Source organism: Typopeltis vanoorti, chromosome 21 (assembly GCF_054136105.1).
Source record: "Typopeltis vanoorti isolate ZY-2024b chromosome 21, IOZ_Tvanoo_1.0, whole genome shotgun sequence".
NCBI lineage: Eukaryota > Metazoa > Arthropoda > Arachnida > Uropygi > Thelyphonidae > Typopeltis > Typopeltis vanoorti.
The window spans coordinates 35,953,127-35,973,135 of record NC_143569.1 but is presented as its reverse complement, the minus strand read 5'-3'; the positions used below and the strand labels follow the sequence as shown (position 1 = coordinate 35,973,135).

The 20,009-nt window shown below is 36.2% G+C and overlaps 1 protein-coding gene across 1 annotated transcript in view; it reads left to right on the top strand.

The window, feature by feature from the left end:
• Positions 1-20,009, top strand: part of LOC150094741 (G protein-coupled receptor GRL101-like) — a 211,521-nt gene that overhangs the window by 116,084 nt on the left and 75,428 nt on the right. The window contains exon 9 of the mRNA XM_090411656.1: positions 11,818-11,934. Within this exon, the coding sequence (XP_090267782.1) occupies positions 11,818-11,934 (117 nt within the window). The remainder of the gene's footprint in view (positions 1-11,817; positions 11,935-20,009) is intronic.

Below are 20,009 nucleotides of genomic sequence, written 5' to 3'. Positions count from 1 at the left end.
GCTTCACTTGAGCCAACAGAATATATGTTGTTATACTGGAAACTGCAGTTTTTCGCCATGATTTCTTGTTTGCGTTTGTCGCGTAGTATTTTTTCCAATAGTCTATAAATTGCTTCGTTCAGAAGGTGGCGTTTCAGGTTACTGGAGAGTAATTTATACTTCAATCGCTTCGTGGAGATTTTAAATTGTTGCTTTTGTCATCTAAACTTGTACAATAGATCATTGATGCAACGGCTTGTAAATCTTGTTTTATGGACATAAGAAAAAGGATTTTATTACAGATAATCCCCTCTACGACATTTATATACAGTATATTGTGCAGGTGTGAGAATGCTGTTTCCCAAAATATGATAACAGTTTCAGTTGCTACATTTTAATCTATTGATGATCGTCTTACAGAAAATCAGTTTCAGATAAGTCACAAATATTATGGAGTTTGATTTAATGAAGTAAAAGCGAGAGAAATCTAGGTAAATGAAAATGCACAATTGATTTAATTTCTGATTTAGAAATGAACATTGAATTCATGTGCTGAGAGATGATCTATTTCCATCTTAAAATTGCATTCATGTCGAGTTTCGTTTTCTGATAGAGAGGTAAGAACTTGTTTGGAAGTGTCCTTCAGTTTTATTTGTATACTTTTAAAAAGGTATTAAAACCCTTTAATGTGACTAATATTTGAAAGCAGTGACTTGTTTAGTTATTAGTGTTATAGAATACTAAAAATATAAATAAACACTTTAATGCGTTTTCACTCTCCAAAGGGAGTGGAAGGAACTGTTTTACAGTCTTAATCTTGTTTGAAAATATGGGTAGTTGGTCTTCACCCTTTAGCTACCCCCTGTAGTTAAGTTTCTCTATATTTAGAAATCATCAGTGAAGGGTTCTGAGGATAGAGAGTTCACCTTTATCTACTTACCCATCGCATAAGTACAGCAGACAGCTGCCGTCATGTCGTGTTCCTAACCCGAACTGGCATTATTGTGTATAACAGTATGAGTAATGAGGTTAAATAAAAATAATTTCTGGGTTAAAAAAAGCTGAATTAAAGTTGAATTAAAGATCGGTTAACTCGGAAGACGACTTGAAAACGTGTGTCGAAAACGTTTTTCTAAATATCGACTAGAAGAGCCAACAACGGTTTTTCTTTTGCCATCCTAGCATTCTGGCCTTTATCATGAAGTCACATAGTGACCACTTTTAGATCAGTGGAGACATTATGTAACAGAAGGATGGGGAAAAAAAAACTCGTGGACATCGATTAGGGACTGCAAGTGGAAACTTGAAATAACACGGTACCCGCAGAACAAACCCGTTGATTACTACTACAGGATGAGCAAAGTTTCTCCGTACAACAACCACTTTCCACTCTTGAATAGAAGATGAGACTTTCTGCATTTTCTACAACCTGTAGAAAAAAGGCAAAATCTATCCTTCCAGCACTATTTTTGCATACTTCATCCTCTGATTTTTCCAGTATTACAAGTTACATATGGTCAATAAAGTATGTATATCAGTACGTAAGTATGTAAAAAATATTGGTTACTAATATACATACATATGTACTATATATATATATCAATGACACATATTTATATATTATTAATATACTAGGAACAGAAGGAAATTATTAGCAGGAATTTAATTAGTTTTGCAAACTGTGTATTGTTTACTGAGAGAGAGAGAGAGAGAGATTGAAACAGTAGAAAAATCAGCGAAGTTGTGTATTTCGTCATCTTCTGGAGACTACAAAGGAAGTTATTGTGAAAGGAAACGACTTTGTCGTAAACAGACAAGTTTAATAACTGACTCAGGATTTTCGTTATTCTGAAACTGCTTCATAAGGACAGATGATTCATTTATGGGCATTGCAACATTCTTTTGTTTCCTAATAAAATTAGGAAAATCGCAGTAACAACATTCCCAGACAGGTAACAAGAAATATGAAAAGAAATAGCTAACACTGAATAAACATTCGAGACAAAATGTTTCTCTGAATGAAGTAGCAATATACTGTATATATATATATATGTTAAAGTAGTGTTTCCCAACGTGGGGCTTACGCCCCACAGGGGGTAAATTTGAATTTTTTTTGGGGGGGGGGGCAATTAAAAAATGGTGTCGCATTCGTCACCTGATCAATATACTCAAAAAACTCCCCATTGTCGGCGATAAATTGTCGATGTTGCAACCCTGACTTTCCGAGAAAAAAAAACTGACATCACTAGTACAGCAGTCAACATAAATACAGTATCAAGAACTCCCAGAAAAGCAAAATGATCAGTCTACTAGAACTGTATTTAATATAAAAGGAAGAATGGCATGGCTTTCTGACGAGACAGAAACGAAATACCGAACAACTAGTTTTGCAAAAAAAATACTGTTGCCCTTCCCCTCGTCATATTTAGTTGAATGTGGCTTTAGTGCTGTAAGTGACTTGCTACTGAAAAAAAAATCATCTGGATATCACAAACTATGGGGAGTTGAGATTGAAGATGACTAAATTAGTACGTCAAATAAAAACTCTTTGTAGCAGACATCAAACTCAAGGATCGCATTAACTTGGATTTTATTTTCCCGAGTTCAGTTCGATTTATGTTTTATAATATACAAAGTGTAATATAAAATTTTTAGTCATTGAAGAAAGTCAAATTAAAAGCAGTTTTACCTAAGTTCCTTTTTTAGTTAAAGTACATATTTATATTATACTTTTTCAGAACTTTTTTGAATATTATGCTAGGTGGGGGGCATCAAAATCTCTGAGGCGTTGAGGTGGGGCATGATCAAAAAAAAAAAAAAAAACGTTGGAAACACTGTTAAACATACCAAGTAATTTTATAAACTTGGTTTTAATCTTTTTTCCCAAGTAAGCAAACAGACATGTAAGTCAAGTTTGCGCCTGAAGCATTTTCAGCTCTGAGGCAACTCATAGTAAAGGTGGAGTGAGCTCTGATCACTTTTCCTTAGTATCTTCCATAATGCAAAGCACATCTACTTGAGGACATGTATGATGATATGCATTAAGGGAAAGGCCACTATCCAGACCGGTTTCGCCCTTTATTGAGGTCTCGTCAGTGGGAGCCAGACCCTGAGATACCAAGGTTGAAGTAATGCAGAACTTATAAATTTTACTTATACAAGTTTCCACAAGTTGCTTTGACCTTACTAAATAAAAACCTTGACTTACCAGTCTCTTTGCTTACTTGGGAAAAAGGATTTAAACCAAGTTTATAAAATTACTTGGTATCTTTAACGTATAGTATACCCAAGGTAAAAAATTTTCTACATCTTTCTCTCATCCTGCGATTTTTATATAGTAAGGTCAGAGCAACTTGTATAAGTAAAATTTATAAGTTCTGCATTACTTCAACCTTGGTATCTCAGGATCTGGCTCCCACTGACGAGACCTCAATAAAGGTCGAAACCGGTCTGGATAGTGGCCTTTCCCTTAATGCATATCATCATACATGTCCTCAAGTAGATGTGCTTTGCATTATGGGAGATACTAAGGAAAAGTGATCAGATCTTACTCGCACCTTTACTACGAGTTGCCTCAGAGCTGAAAATGCTTCAGGCGCAAACTGACTTTCGTGTCTGTTTGCTTACTTGGGAAAAGGGATTAAAACCAAGTTTATAAAATTACTTGGTATCTTTAATGTATAGTATAACCAAAGTATAAAAAAATTTTTATATATATATATATATATATATATATATATATATATATATATATATATATATAGCATCTTTTTCCTTAGTATAATTACTTTGATGTATTTATGTATTGCTGCACTAGGACTAATTCCATGTCAATGAGGGTATTCGAGAATACCCTGATTGACATGTGCAACATATGATCGTATCGCATGACAAAGTTTGCATTATTAATAACTTTATATCAACATTTCCTTCTACCTCCTAAAAATATATGTTACTTGTCAGATCTTATACGTATTTTCAGGTCTCAGTCTTCCAACTCACTTCTAATGTCAATCCACTTAATTTAGTTTGACAATGGCTCTTCTTTCTGTCATCCTGGCATCATAGTAAAATAGCAAAATGAGAGCAGGATAATAAAACACTTGTTTTACTATCCTGCTCTCATTTTGTTCACGTGCGATGTTGTTGTTATGCTCCATCGAGTCGTTTTCGACTCCTGGTGATTCTATGAACATACATTCTCCAGTCAGATCTGTCCCTGGCCATATCTTTCAGAATTTCCAAGCGCATTCCAGTTGCTTCTTTAACTCCATCCACCCATCTAATTCTTGGTTTTCCTCTTCTCCTGCTTCCATCAACGTTAGCAAGCATCATCTTCATCTTCTCCAGACTGTCATTTGCTCGCATAACATGTCCGAAGTATGACAATTTTTGCTTGATGATCATAGCTTCAAGGGAGCAATCTGGCTTTATTCTGTCTATCACTTATTTATTGGTTTGCTTTGCAGTACATGGTATTCTTAGTAAGCGTCTCCAAACCCATAATTCAAATGCATCTATTTCACAGGGTCCAGTTTTCACATCCATTCAGTACCACAGGGAATACCATTGCTTTTACGATTCTGATTTTTGTTGTGAGGCTAATATCTTTATCTTTAAAACTCTTGCTTAAATTTGTCATTGCTTTCTTTCCGAGTAATAATCTTCTTCTAACTTCTTCAGTACAATAACCATCTTGATCAATTCGGGATCCTAGGAGCACAAAATTGTTAACTGCTTCCATTTTCTCCCCATCTATTTCAAAATCATTAAGTTCTCATGTTGCCTTAACTTTTGCCTTTTTGCGGTTAAGTTTAAGAGTACATTTAGCACTTTCGTCTTTAAATTTCAGAATAAGTTAATCCAGATCTTCTTTGTATTCTGATAGTAAGGTGATATCATCTTCATACCTGAAATTATTAATATTTCTTCCACCGATTTTAATTCCAGCTGAAGACTCCTCCAGCCCTGTCATTCTTAAAATGTATTCGCTGTACAAGTTAAACAGGTACGAAGATAAAATACATCCTTGTCGCACCCCTTTACCTATTGTGAAATACTCAGTTTCTCCAAGATCTGTTTGGACAGTAGCTCCTTGTTCATAATAAAGATTCCTCAGAAGGATAATGAAATGCTCTGGTACTCCCATTGTTCTTAACACATTCCACAGTTTCACATGATCTACAGAGTCAAAAGCCTTGCTATAGTCAAGGAAACAGAGGTAGACATTCTTTTGATATTCCTGTGCCCTTTCTATTATCCATCTCACATTGGCGATTTGATCTCTTGTTCGTCTGCCTTTTCGAAATTCTGCCTGTTCATCTGGCATTTCTCTCTTCATGAATGGTTCCAGTCCTTTCTGAATGATCGTAAGAAAGACTTTACTTGCATGAGAAATCAGTGCTATAGTTCTGTACTTTTGACACTCACTTGCATCGCCTTTCTTCAATAAAGGTATATAAAATGATATTTTCCATTTCCAAGGCCATTTATTTGTGATTGGTGCCTTCTTATTGGATAACTGTTGCAGTGCCCACCTCACTTCACTCTCCAGTATTACTAGCTCATGTGTATAATCCTGCTCTTCAAATTTCTCAGTAATTTTGGAGTCCTTTCTGTAAAGGTCTTCTGTATACTCTTTCCATGTCTTTGATGTCTGTAGCTTCTGTAAGATAACCTCTGTGTTTACTTTTCAATATTGTCACCTTGGCACTAAACTTCCCTGTTACTTCTCTGATCTTTTTGCAAAGCGCTCTTGTTTTTCCTTTCTTGTTTTGATCTTCTATTTGTTGGTATTCCTGGTTACAGTATTTTCCCTTCTCTCTTGTAGCTTGTCGTTGAAACTCTGCATTCAAATCCCATACTTACGGCAAATTTCCTGTGGCCTTCATTTTCCTCCTTTCCTGAGCAGTTCTGATGGCATCTTCTGACAGCCATTTAAACTTCTTACAAACCGTTGGAATATTCATCTTTGCTTCTGTTTTAATTATATCTATAATCTCTTCCCATAGTTTATCTGGTTCTCGTTCACACAAATTGAGTGTGTTGAATCTGTTCTGTATACTAATATCGTATTCAGCTGGTATCTTTCCAAGATCATATCTGATCGACATTTGTGTTGTTTTCGGTTTCCGTAATTTCACTTGTATCGTAGCCACTAATAACTCATGGTGTGTTCCACAGTTTCCACCTGGAAAAGTCTTGACAGATTGAATTGCACTTCTCCATCTTCTTTGTCCAAGTTTATAGTGAATTTGATTTCTGGATTGTCCATCGGGTACATTGTGCTGTTTAAAGCAGTGTTAGCAACAACCAAAGAATTCTCTGCACAAAACTCAACTAGTCTCTTCCCTGCAGTGTTACGAATATCTAAACCAAAACTACCTGTTATTACCCGTTCCTCAGTCTCTCCCACGTTTGCATACCAATCTCCAATAAGTAGCCATAAATCGCGCTTTGGTACTGCATCTATCACTTCTTGTAACTTGCTATAAAATTCTTCAATATCTTCTTCTGGTGCCTCTGTAGTGGGTGCATAAACCTGAATGAAGGTCATATTCATTGGATGCCCACTCACTCTGAGAGAGAAATGATTCTGTAAATCACTGGATTATAACCTAATACATACTTAGCCATCTTTTTACTGACTAAGAAAGATACTCAATGTTTACGACTTGTCTTCTGTCCTGAGTAATACACCATATAGTTCCCTGACTGAAAATGGCCCATTTGTCTATCTAAGTTCACTTATTCCCAATATATCCAGCTTCTTGGCTCCATTTCCATCTTTAGTATTTCCAGCTTACCTTGGTTCATACTTCTTACATTCCACGTTCCAATCCTGTGGGTTGGAACTTGAATGCTAGTGATTGGAACAGGGAGCCACCCTTTTCCAAAGAGCAACTTCCGTGACCAAGCTTCCTTTTGGGTTTGACCTGGACACATCATAAAAACTAGGTCTACTTGTGGAAGTCCCCAGTTGCATGTTGGATGCCTTCAGGTGCGGGGGTCTTACCATCCAGCACAATATCGTACTTTCCCAAGTGAGTACGTCACCATAAATTAACTCTGCTCACACATGAATGTTAATAACATTACGTTCCTTCTCAATATCATTTTAAACATTTTCCTGCCGTTGCTGTTCACTCAGGTCCGTAGTTTCCAATCATTGATTGTTTTACTTCCGACCCAATTATCAGGCCCATAAATAAAAATTTGATTTGATCAATGTCTTGTATATTTCTAGTTTAGAATTTTGGCTCTCTCTCTCTCTCTTATTATTATTATTAATGGAGGCCTCCAGGGAGTCAGGGACTCATCCAGGGGGGGGGGAATTCTACACGCACCAGCTATCATAGTTATTTTTGAATTCCTTCACACTTCTTGCACTCACAACATCCAACGGCAATACATTCCAATCACGCACCACCCGATGAGAGAAAAATCTAGCCTTCACCCCTTCTTATCGGCCTTCATTCATTCTCAGCTTCCAAGGATGCCCTTTTGTCCATTCCTCACCCTCCATAAATTGAAAAATTCCATCAATTCAAATCCTGTATGATCTTTCAGAAGTTTGTAAGTCTCAATCATATCACCCCCCCTTTCTCCTGTCTGCAAATTTCATAATCAGTATTTCACAATATGATATCATTTTTGACACCCTCATTTACTCTCTCTCTCTCTCTCTCTCTCTATCCACTGTATCAGAGAATCACCACGGAAACTAGGAGACCAGACCAGCGAGCAATAGCCCAAGTGAGATCTTATCAGTCTTCATAATCAGATTTCACAATATGATATTCACCCTCGTTTACTCTCTCTCTCTCTCTCTGTCCACTGTATCAGAATTACCACGGAAACTAGGAGACCAGACCAACGCGCAGTAGTCCAAATGAGGTCTTATCAAGGCCTTTGAAAGAGGCAAAATGACTCCTTATCTTTGCATGTCAAGGTTCGTGTCAGCATTGCAATTATTCTCTGAGTTGTATTTACAATCTTTTCTATATGACCCCTGAACTTCGACTTGCTATGTACTAAAACTCCAAGATCCATAGCCTTATCAGTTTCTTCTGGCATAATTCCACAAATATAATACGCCATTGGATATCTAATCACGCCAAAGCACATGACCTTATATTTATTAACATTGAACTGACAGCTATTTTCACATGCTCACAGGTCTCGTCTATTCAAATCATTCTGCAAGTAGTGCATATTAGCAGCACTCCTGGTTATCCTACCTGTCCTTGCACAATCACATGTTATATATCACATGTAATTAATGTACAGATTGAATAACAGTGGACCAAGGCACACGACTGGTTATCTTGAACCTAACAGATTCACACACCCATATACCACTTGTTGATATCTATACAAAATAAATAACGGAAAAAACTCACGTGGAAAGATTATTTAATAGCATAATTTTCGCCTGTGTGTCACAGGCATCTTCAGTACATTAAGCTCAAAATTAAACACTAACTGACAATTCCAAAAAGCGCCACCTAAGTAGCTGGTGTAAGATAACTAAAAAGGTCAACAACTTTCCTTAAAAAAAAAAATACAATAAAAAGTTAGGAAAGATTAGCTGATTTGTAAAGTACTATCTCCCATAAAGGGGATAGACGTAAGCCGTCGGATCTGTTTAAGTTAGGAGAATGAAGTAGAGTTTCACATGTTTCTTTATAAAGGGTTTCCATGAGAAACTGACTTCTGTGAAGAACTCTTGTCTTTCTTCAATGAACTCTGTGTCTAGTGAAGATGGCATGTTCTGCAAGTCCGGACTTTTCAGGTTTAAAGTATTCAATATAAGATTAATGTTCTTCTAGCCGAATAGAGGCAGATCTTCCCGTTTGTCCGAAATAAGATAATCCACAAGAGCACGGAATCTGGTAGACACCTGGATGATTAAGATGTGGAAGCTTGTCCTTAGGAGAAGTGAGAAAGGTGGAGATTTTTCTAATCGGTCGAAAGGCAACAAAAATATTCAGTGGTTTTAAAACTTTTGCTATACGTTCACTGATGCCTTGTACATAAGGGATAGTAATGTGCATTATTTCCTCTGTGTTTGAAGAGGAAGACATTAAAACTACTCAAAGTTCTTTTAATGAAGCAATTCTTATAACCATTAGATAGAAAGGAAGAAGTTATATATTGTAGTTCTTTCTTTAAAAGATCGTCTGTAGAACAAGCGCTTTTTGGAATTGTCAGTTAGTGTTTAATTTTGAGCTTAATGTACTGAAGATGCCTGTGACACAGGCGAAAATTATACTATTAAATAATCTTTCTACGTGAGTTTTTTTCCGTTATTTATTTTGTATCGATATGTCTACTCACGGTTTACCTCTTTTAAAACTTATTGTTGATATCTGTCAGTCAGCCATCCTCTTCTACTTGCCAATAGTTTATAATCCAACCCCATATTCTCCAATTTATGCAATATTCTTTCATGTGTATTCTGTAAAAAGCCTTAGCAAAATCCAAAAGTATCATGGTGTATCCATTCCTCTTGTCTAACTCAGTGGTAACATTATTATAGAATGTGAGCAAGTTGCTAAAACATGACCTTCCCTTAGTAAATCCATGCTGTTCGTTGCAAAGTAGAGATTCTCTGTCAACCCATTTCTGAATGAGAGCCCCAACCGCCTTTTCCAAAATCTCCACCACTCCTGAGATAATTATTGGTCGATAACTGGATTCATCGGCCTTTGCACCACCATTGTGCAATGGGATTACCATACATTGTTTCAACTCCTGTGGAAAGAATCTTCCCTGTTCTAACTCAACTTATATAGGTCAAAGGAATAGCCAGTTCAGCTGAACACTCTTTTAGAATCAGTGCTGATATCCCATTAGTTCCTATTGCAGAATTCTTATTCAGTTTGTGCAACAGCTATCTGTTTGTGTTGCTGAACTCACACTGTATGAGATTCCTCATACAGTGCGAGTTCAGTGTTGTATATACTAAGTTGTTAGCTTTTAGCATAACGTTTATGCATTAGTTGAACACTTCCTTCTGCGTTAGTCACCCGAATATCATCTGCATTCAGTGAGATATGTCTTAAAATTCATTCTTCCTTTTAGTTGCAGCATGATGATAGAATCATTTTAACTTGTAAAGCGATTTCTTTTGATACTTAGCGCTCCTTGCAATCCTTGGGACTCTTCTTCCCCGCTGCTTATAATTATTCCCTATGAAGTAATCCTTTTGGGCTCTCGACTATACCATTTGTCTATTCTATTGTCTATTTCCATATTTAATTTGGCATCTTCACTAAACATTGCACCAAATAGAAATAAAAAATAACTTATATGTTCTTTATTGATGTTGTCAATTTCTGTTTCTATTTTCGTTCTTAATTTAATTGTCGATATGTTTGTGCATTTCAGCAATGCTGAGGTATCAGATCAATTATTATTGATTTTCTGAAACTATGTAAACAAGATAGTGAAATGAAACCCGACAAGCAGTGGGGGTCAGCAAAACCACACAAATTGGCAGTGCAAAATTCATGCCATTCCAGGCGATAATACATACTTGTTAGGTTTTAGGACCAAGAGATGGAAGCCTGTCATATTCTCTTCTCTCATTGTTATATGAAATCATCGATCGGCTTTTGATCAGTTATCAATGACTGGCTACCGTTTTTCCAAAAGTCAGGACTTAAAAAAAAAGAGATATGCCATATATGGAAATAAAAGGCGTTTAAGATTTAATTAATTTAAATCATTATTTATTTATGATATTTTTGCGTTTTATAGTGTATCGTTCATATTACTTGATATTAACGAAATATTCGAGAGATATGGAATTAGAATAATGATTCCTCGTATTATATAAACAACAGATATCACATTCGAGGAGTGTCTAAAAATTGTTAATCATTCCTGGTGCTCTGATGGCCGCTGTCTCCCTCCTGAAGTCAAATGCAATCATGTGCAAGATTGTCTCCATGGAGAAGACGAAATGGATTGCGGTAAGTACTACATATTTTCATTACCCATTATATAAATCTTGCGCACAACCTAAAAGGACAATATCACATTTGTTACACACACACACACACACACACACACACACACACACACACACACACACACACACACACACAGAAACTTCATATGTATATATGAACAACATGAACCAACATTTCAATAAGTTAAATTATTGTAAATAGGTGCATTAGTGTCATAATTAAGGTAGTCCGAGCGGTTAGCTTAGTGGCCTTGTGCTTCGTAACCATATGCCTGGGGCAGGAGTGTCTCAGGTTCGATTCCCGTCGAAGACGTGAGGAACATCCTCAGGCATAGTCAAGTTAGCTTGTCTTGGGAGCGGACAGCACGGTTTTTTCTGCAAGTTTATCTGGAGTTTTTCATCCCACAAGTAGGCAAACCGGCTCTATGAACATACGCTTCTGCAGCCAAAAATATATCCACCCCCCCCCCAGCGGCAGACTAGGCGACTGGGAGTGGAACTAACAAGAAGTCGCATCTAAGTAACACGCGGACCCTGCATAGGAAGCGGGAATAACACGTAGTGAAAGAAGTGTCATAATGAAGGTTATGAAGCATCAGGTCATTTTATCTGTTTACCAAAAAAAAAATTCTAAAAATGTCAGCACCATCTTCGACCAGGGCTGATGAGAGACAAGAAAAAACTGATCAAAATCTTTATCATAATTAAGTTCCAATGTCTTTTCTTATATCATTTTCATCAGGCCATGGAAACTTGAATGAAACAAATATGTGACCAGTAAATCCTTATTGTGCTATAATTAACATGCTGAAATATAACAACCACATTATTTGTGAATGCTGAAATGTTTAATATTTCAGAACACGAGCCTTGTGCCCAAGATGAATTCCGTTGTAACAATGACCAGTGTGTACACATGGACAGAAGATGTAATACAGTATATGATTGTCTGGACAAAACTGACGAAATCGGCTGTGGTAATGTATCTTACTACTTTAAAAAATGGGTGTGTATGTACGGGTGTCTGTATGTATTAATTATAATTACACTAAATAGTTATGAATGATGTGTACTGTGTTTTTAATAACTGAAATGCAGATTTATATGCTCGAATAAATTTTCTCCTTTGTATCTGTGTAAGTTTCGAAAGATAACAGTAAGTTGGCTGAGGTAATACTGAATCACCTAAAATAATCGAATAAGTTCCCAAAGCAACAAGTGAATGTCCGTCCTCTGGCAGATGAATAACAGGTAGTCGACTCGTTTTCTGAGCATTCCCTTGAGGCCTGGGAAGGATGCTATTTAAAGAATAGTAGCTTTCTAGGCACGCTGACAATCCTCTCCAACAGAGTTAGACTAAGAAAGTGATAGCGCGCGGTAAACGAGCACTGCAGTGAGTGATAAGGAACTGTCGACATGGCAACATCCCAAAACATTAAGCAAGGCGTCTTAAGACTGTTCCACTGGAATTGCGAGGCTCCATGGAAACAGCAGAGCATTCGGGAGCGTTTTGTAACCATAGCAAGGCCACACTTGGCTGCAAGCAGCTGAGAGATAATATTACTTACGGTGATGTTTGACAGCCGAGCCTAACTATAACAGGTGGATTGCTGCTGCAATTCACTGGACAGATCGATGGGGAAAAAGAAGACCAAAACAAGTATATTAAACTGTTTCTTTCTGTTTTCTGTTGAGAGAGAAACCTTGTAGATTGTTATCTCTGTTTTAACCGGACTGTCCTGTGTCTGTAGATGCGTGTGTGCGCACTGGACCGGTATGCCTGTTCTGGGGGACGAAAACCCTCGAGTTCCCTGGGGAAAGAATACCCCCCTATCTCCATAGGAGACTGGCTAACTCATCTTTCATCGAAAGAGACCAGATAGAGTTCCTCACGTCACTAATGGGAATCGAACCCAGATCTTTCCGACCAAAGGGCTTCGTCTTTACCGACTGAGCTACGGAGGCTCTTCCGATGTATGTTATAAATTTTAACATGGTGAAATTATGCATTTTTGTTATTGTCTTTATAATACAGTGAAGCATATTATAAGGATAAATAGGAAACTATCTCAGAACGAGGCATGCAATCACTTGTCAAGCATTCTGGATTTATTAATCAAAGACCGCAATACATAATATTAGGTATAATGACGATGTTATAAAAAGCAGATATAATTGAATGATCTTCTCATTATTAATTGGTGAATAGTCACAAGCATGCGTCATACAAAGCTTCTTATAAAAGAAGCTTTGTATGAAAAAAAAATTTTTGTAAAAATGTTGTGCTTTCTGGATTGGAATGAAAAGCATAACCAAAAAGGCTTCACTACTATTACGGTACATTATTTATATTCAATGCGCATGCCATATTTTGTTCTTTATAAACGAGGTAAAGCAAAATATCTATGCTGAGAAATCGAAATTTCTGATTGTATGTCGAGAACTGCCATAGTATTGCATCAGGCAACTTGTTTTGTGTTTTGAAGGATTTCACTGACATATTATAATCACATTATTTATATGCCATATCGTATTGGCAAATAAATAATGTGTAGTAGTGGGGGTTAGGCCCCCTCCGGACAAGATAACTGCTTGCCCTCGTCTTGTGATCACAGAAAATGTCCAGAGGTCAGCGATCGTGCGAGACAGTAGGGTTGACCGCTAGATGCTGCCTTCCATGATTCCACATATCTTCGATTAGATTCAAATTAGGAGAATTAGATAGCCAGGGGAGCAGGAAATGCTCGATTCGCTTGCACAATGCGAGTTTCGTAGTACCAGGCGCTGTCTTTTTCAAAGAGTCCAGATCCATCAGGTTACATTACCACGTAGGGCAATACTTGGTCCGAAACAATCCTAAAGGTAAGAGTTAGCAGTCCAGGTCTGTTAAATGAGGATGAAAGTACCCAGTGGTGTCCAAGAGAACAATTCCCATACCAGAATACCGCCTGCCGCCAGCCTGTTTCCGGCCTATCGTGCAGTCTGGTTGGCTGAAAACTGGCTGGATATCATAATGTTTTGGCTCCTGTATGTCTATATTACATATAGAAAAATAAACGCTGGAAAAAAAAAGTTCTTTTAAAGGAGCTGAATTTCTGAGATTAAGGAACAAAAATTTCAAATGGTTATTGGGAATTACCAAGAACTTTATCAAAGAATTACACAAGATGATCTCAATTAATTCTCTTTGTTTTATTTTTCTTTTCTCTTTCTTTTTTTGAGGCTACTCTATTCTATGTCGTGAATGGTTCTCCGTTTCCCATTACTTACGCGTAACTTACGAAACCTTTTTTGACTGGCTGCAATGAATCTAATCGTTTTTGAACAAAGGTGTTCGCATTGGGATAAGAGTCTAATGCGAGTTGCTAAAAATGCTTTTAGCGACTGCCATTAGCAGTTTCTCAAGACGGTTCTTTTTAAGACATCATTACGTAACGTTATAATCGAAAACATTTTCTCATAAAATAAGCAAAACAAAAATTCTCACAGTTTCTTGGAAAGCATACATCCTCATCGATCTAGTTCTTTTAATCAGCAGGACTACCTTGACATTTCTTGCCTTTCGATGTTTCATTTTACTTCCCGGGTTTAAAGAAACATTTTTAAATTATTCCAAAAACATTTTGTTAACTTCTTTGGCAAAAATCTGTCAAGATTCTGCTGAACTAAGTGTCAGATTCACAGGTGATGTTTTCACTAAGATTGTACTCGTAAGCAACTTTCACTAAACGAACGAATGCATATTATATGAATCCAAAGAAATTAACTTAATTTAGAAGTTAGCCAAACTTATTATAAAGTAAGTTGGTTTTTGCCAGTTTTATCTCGCGTGTTTTCTGTTAATATTTCATACATATTGCATACTTTAATATAACTAAAAATTCAGAGAAACGTTTTTCTCCTACTCTTTTAATGAGCCTACTCCTGTCTATTTTCTGGAAAATCCTTCCTACTCGAGTGTTCCCCAAGAACTAAAATCTCCAGCTGTTCAAACATAATATCAACGAATTGCTTTCTTTCATCCCTGCCCGCTCCCTGAATAATGTTCTATAGGTTCTACTATCTCTCATGTGTGAGTGTGTGTATTGGGGAATAAAAATATCTAAATATAGCGTAGTAGAAAGAAACAGGATTTGACTAACTATAGACAGACGTGTTAGATGGTGAAGGCAGGATTAATCGACTTAGGCTAATAAAAATTAGGTTTATAAAAGCCAAAGTATCGAGATTCACAGACCATTAGGCTTATCCGAAATAGAGGATGAAATAGAATACAAACCTACATACTGATTTGGGACGAGTATTAATTATAACGCACACGAATTAAAGTGAATATGAAATGCTAATATTTCAGACCGTTTTTATATGTGTGACCCCCCACAACCTTCTTGAGAAAATGTCAGTTCAGCGATCTCCCTTATTTCTTCAGCAACCATTACTCAATAATACGAAACATAACTAGACTTAACAATGTGTTATAACGTTATCTCATTTCGAATTTAAAGGAATTAAAATCGGATTATAATGCTACCACTTGTGCAATAACCAAATTAGTACTGTAGATTTATGGATTCGAGCATACTGATGTCTAACAAACCATTATCTGGTTACCATTGGAACCCAACATATTGGCTGCAAGTAATCTGCTGTCGTCGTTGATATTAGTCTACTTAACACAAAATTACATTATTCCTGATGGGTAAGATAATGAAGATTAACCTCGTTTCGTCTGTAGTTAACAGATAGCCTTGGAAATGATTAGCTGCGAGGTTTAACGTAACATGTTATGTCTTTACATTTCAGTAATTTCACTAACATAGGAGATGTTATTGCATCTAATTACAATCTGCAATTTCATATTTTTGAATTAAAAAAAAATGGAACCGCCCCTAAGAAAGAACACAGTTCATTGACTTTCTTCCACGCATGAAATGTTATTCTTTGAAACTATCATCTTCTACCTATCTCAAACAGCATGAACCGCATTTGGTTGTTCCTCCTTTTTCCCTTTCATAACACACACATAATGAAATCATCATGTGTGTGTGAAAGGAAAAAAAAGATGTATTTTAGTCTTTAAATTATGATAGCGATCGTTATTAATAGCTACAGTAAATTTAAATTCATACAATAAGATGCGTTTCCGAAATATACCATTACTGTATTTGTTTTATGCAAAATAAGCAAATATTAGCAGCATCATAAAAGATTTAGGAGTAATATAAAACAGAATACAAATCAGACTTACTTGACTCGTATTTCAGCAGCACTGTATAACACGGTTATGTTTATATTCATACAGTAAGAAATAAACTATTAGAAATAGTCATTTTTTTAGTATAACTGTCACTCACTCACACACACACAAAATAATACAACTGCAATTTATTCGGGGAAAGTAAAATTAGATTCTATCATGTTGAACATTTTAAACAAATATAAATGCAGAACGCCTCAGCGATTATGTCTTCTATGTAATAATTCTATACATATGAAAGGTTTCTTAATCATTTTAAAGAAAAAGATTTTCTTCCTTCGCAATTGTTAACCGCACTGACGTATAAAACTGTTATTACAGGTATATGTATTATTATTTTGTAAATATCATTATATTCACTCGCACACCGATTTCAAATCCTGATAGTGTTATATTAACTAGTTCTCTCGCGACAGCATGGATAAAAGGTCATTTTTCCTGTCAAGATGTAAAATACTAAAGATGGTTTAAGAAATTTAAAACCGAGATTTTTGTATAATCACTTACAGTTAATTAAATATGTAATAAAATATATGTCCACTGTGTTCACGTTTATTTAATGTTTCTTTCTACAATAAAAAAAGAGTAGATATTAACTGATTCAGGTAATCTGAAAGTTTCGATTTCTTGAGCTCTTGGAGGGTTTGTTTCCTCATCCTCGATTTGCAGAAGGACAGAAGCTGGTTTCTGATTTATTCATATTTATCAAATGCAAATTCTGTAAAGCCCACCATCAGTACAGAGACGCTGCGAATACATTTTTATATATATAAAAACATGCAATCCCATCACATACTTGGCGACTACTTTTTTTAGACTCATACCATTATTTATCGAAATAAAATTTGAAATAAGGTTTCTAAAGAAAACTTCCGATTACACACACACGCCACCAGCTGGCATATCCCTGATGTTCTTTGAACTAGAACTTAGAAACCACTTCTATTATTAACTTCCTGAACTGGTACAGCAAACGATAGAACACCTGCGACACTCCGTTAGAAGAATTGTCGGCATTTTCAGTTATGTTATTATACCGCGTTGTTGTAAGCAAAAGGAATATCAATGAACTATATAAAAAAAATATAAATAATACCAAAAGAAGCAGAATACACAATAGGGAAGTATTGTTAAATAGAATGATGGAGGTAACGAATTACTTAAAATTGACCTAATATCAATACTCAGAATATTCAGGTATCTGCGCAGTCCGGTTGAAATATTATGGCCATCCCTGTTATTTCACAATCGGCCATTTCAACCCAGTCAATTATGGCAATCGTATCAGTGTGAAAGCCAGCATACATGGCAGTGGAAGTGCGTGACGTACTATTTATTTGAAATTTCCAACTTGACGGAATTGGAAAAAAAGCATCATTGGAGGATACAGGGTGAAGGCAAAAGTATCCAGGAAATTGCCAATATTATTGAAGACTTGTCGCCGAGATTGCTACAGGAAGTATTCCTAGAATGATCAAAACGTCTGTTGCCAGGCCAATGGTGGTTGGTCACGTGTCACTGATTCTCGTGGTGAATGTGGAGTCTTCCGCCTTGTGTAATCTCATAGACGGAAAACTGTGGAATGGCTGACCACGGAATTTAATCAGAAAAGAAATGGGCAGTGTTTCCTAGACCACAATATCATTTATCGTCGTCGGTATGGCCCTAAAAGTGGGCTTCCAGTCAATGCACCAATGCTTGCAAATAATTATTCACGATGAGACCTACAGTTTGCATCTGAGAGAAGTCAATGGAGACAATTCAAGACTGGATTTCGGACGAATCTCGCTTGCAGCTATGAGGTGTGGATTTTGGGTGAAGGGATATAAGAAAATCCTGGGGAAAAAATCAAGAGATTTTTTTATTTTTTTATTCCAGTAAAAACTGGAATCGATCTCTTGGAGCCCGTATAACCACAGGCAGTACTATAAATGCGCCATATTAGCAAGTTGGCAGTATCGTTTGCGAGTGGTTCTCTGAATATTACACGGATGTTCAGGTGTTATAGTTCGCCCACCGTTTGTAGATCTCTCCTTGGTATTTCGCCAAGAATAGTCGATTCGTACTGAAGGGGAGAATGAAGGATGTACGAATTGGTCGCCAACATGCGAAATTACGTGCTTTCTTGTCTGTCGCTGTACTAGTACTAGCTTGATTTTTGTTGTCGCTTTTTCGCATTATTTTTTTACTATTAATTTGTATGATGGATCCAGTACAGTCAACAAGTTCTATTGTTACACGTTTCAGTAGCTCTTGCAAAAGAATATTGAATAATGTGCTGACATTCTGCGGAAAAGAATCGTCTCCTTGTTACCCTTTCTCAAGTCATAAAACGTGCAATTGCGGGCGTATCGGGGTCGACTGTTAAAAGAATTCGTAGGGAATCAAAAGGTGAAGGTAAGCCAAAATTTAAATCTCTTAAAAAAGCACCAGAGTAAAGAAAACCATTCACGAATCATTCACGAATTTTACGTGGTCGAGAAAAGAGTACCAACTGCTCCGAAATTGATTCCTATGCTTAAAGAAAAAATTAATTTTCCTTGGAAAAGAGAAACTTGAAGAAAAATACTTCATGAAATCGGATTTTGTTTTAAAACGTCCCAGAATAAAAAGAAACTTATCATGGAGCGAAGTGACATTGTTTTATCTAGAACGCAGTATTTGAGAGCAATAAGACGGAGAAGAAAATACCGATTGTGTATCTAGATGAAACTTGGATTGATAGTAAGTTAACTTACGGAAAATGTTGGCAGGCTAAAGAAGAATGTGGAGTGCTACAAACCGGAAATGCCTCGCGGTGCATAATAATTTTGTGTGCGGGTGGAGAAATGGTTTTTTTTTTACCGAATTCAAACTTATATACAAAGCCAATTACCATAGGCAAATGAATTCTACGATCTTCGAAAAGTGGGCAGAAGAAAAACTAATTCCAAACCTTCCTAAAAATGCTGTTATAATTGATAACGCTTCATATCACTCTATTCGATCAAACAAAGTTCCAAATTGGTCTAATAAGAAGCAAGTTCTTATGGATTGGCTCTCTGCAAAAAACATTTCTCATTCCCCAGATATGCGAAAAATTGAATTGCTTAATTTGGTTAAAAGAAACTCGCCCACAACTAAACTATTTAAATTCTACACGATGCTCAAAGCGCATGGATTTCTAGCTTTGAGGCTACCACCATATCATTGCGATATTAATGCTATTGAGTATGTTTGGGCAGAAGTGAAAAGTTTCATTCACCATCGCAACGTAACTGGGGATATTGACATGTCGAAACTTTTTAAGCTTTCAGAAGAGGCGATTGAAAGTATTACAGTTCAAAACTGGTGAAAATATTGCTTTCATGTTACCTCATTGGAAAATATGTATTGGGACAGAGACGGAATTATCGAAGAATTATGCGAACCTTTGGTGATCAGTTTAAGTGAAAGTGATGGCGATTCGGACACCGATTCAGATGACTCTGAAGATTAAAAGGATTTGATAAGGGTATTTTTTCCAACCTTTTTTTGCATGGGTTTGTTAAAAGCGTCACAACAAGTCATAAATAATTAATCGGTTTAGGACATTAAAGTGTCTCAGTTCTCTCTACTGTAAGTTTAGAATATCTAAGTTCATCTGAAATAATTTGTTTTTCTCTATAATTATTTTTATTTTTTAGAAAACTTTCTTAAAAATAAACAGTTAAATTTTTGTTTTATGCTATTACTTTTTTTAATTTTGTTAATACTCTACGTACATTTTTCCAACTGTTATACAAGCAAAATAGTTACACTTTAAAAACTACAATG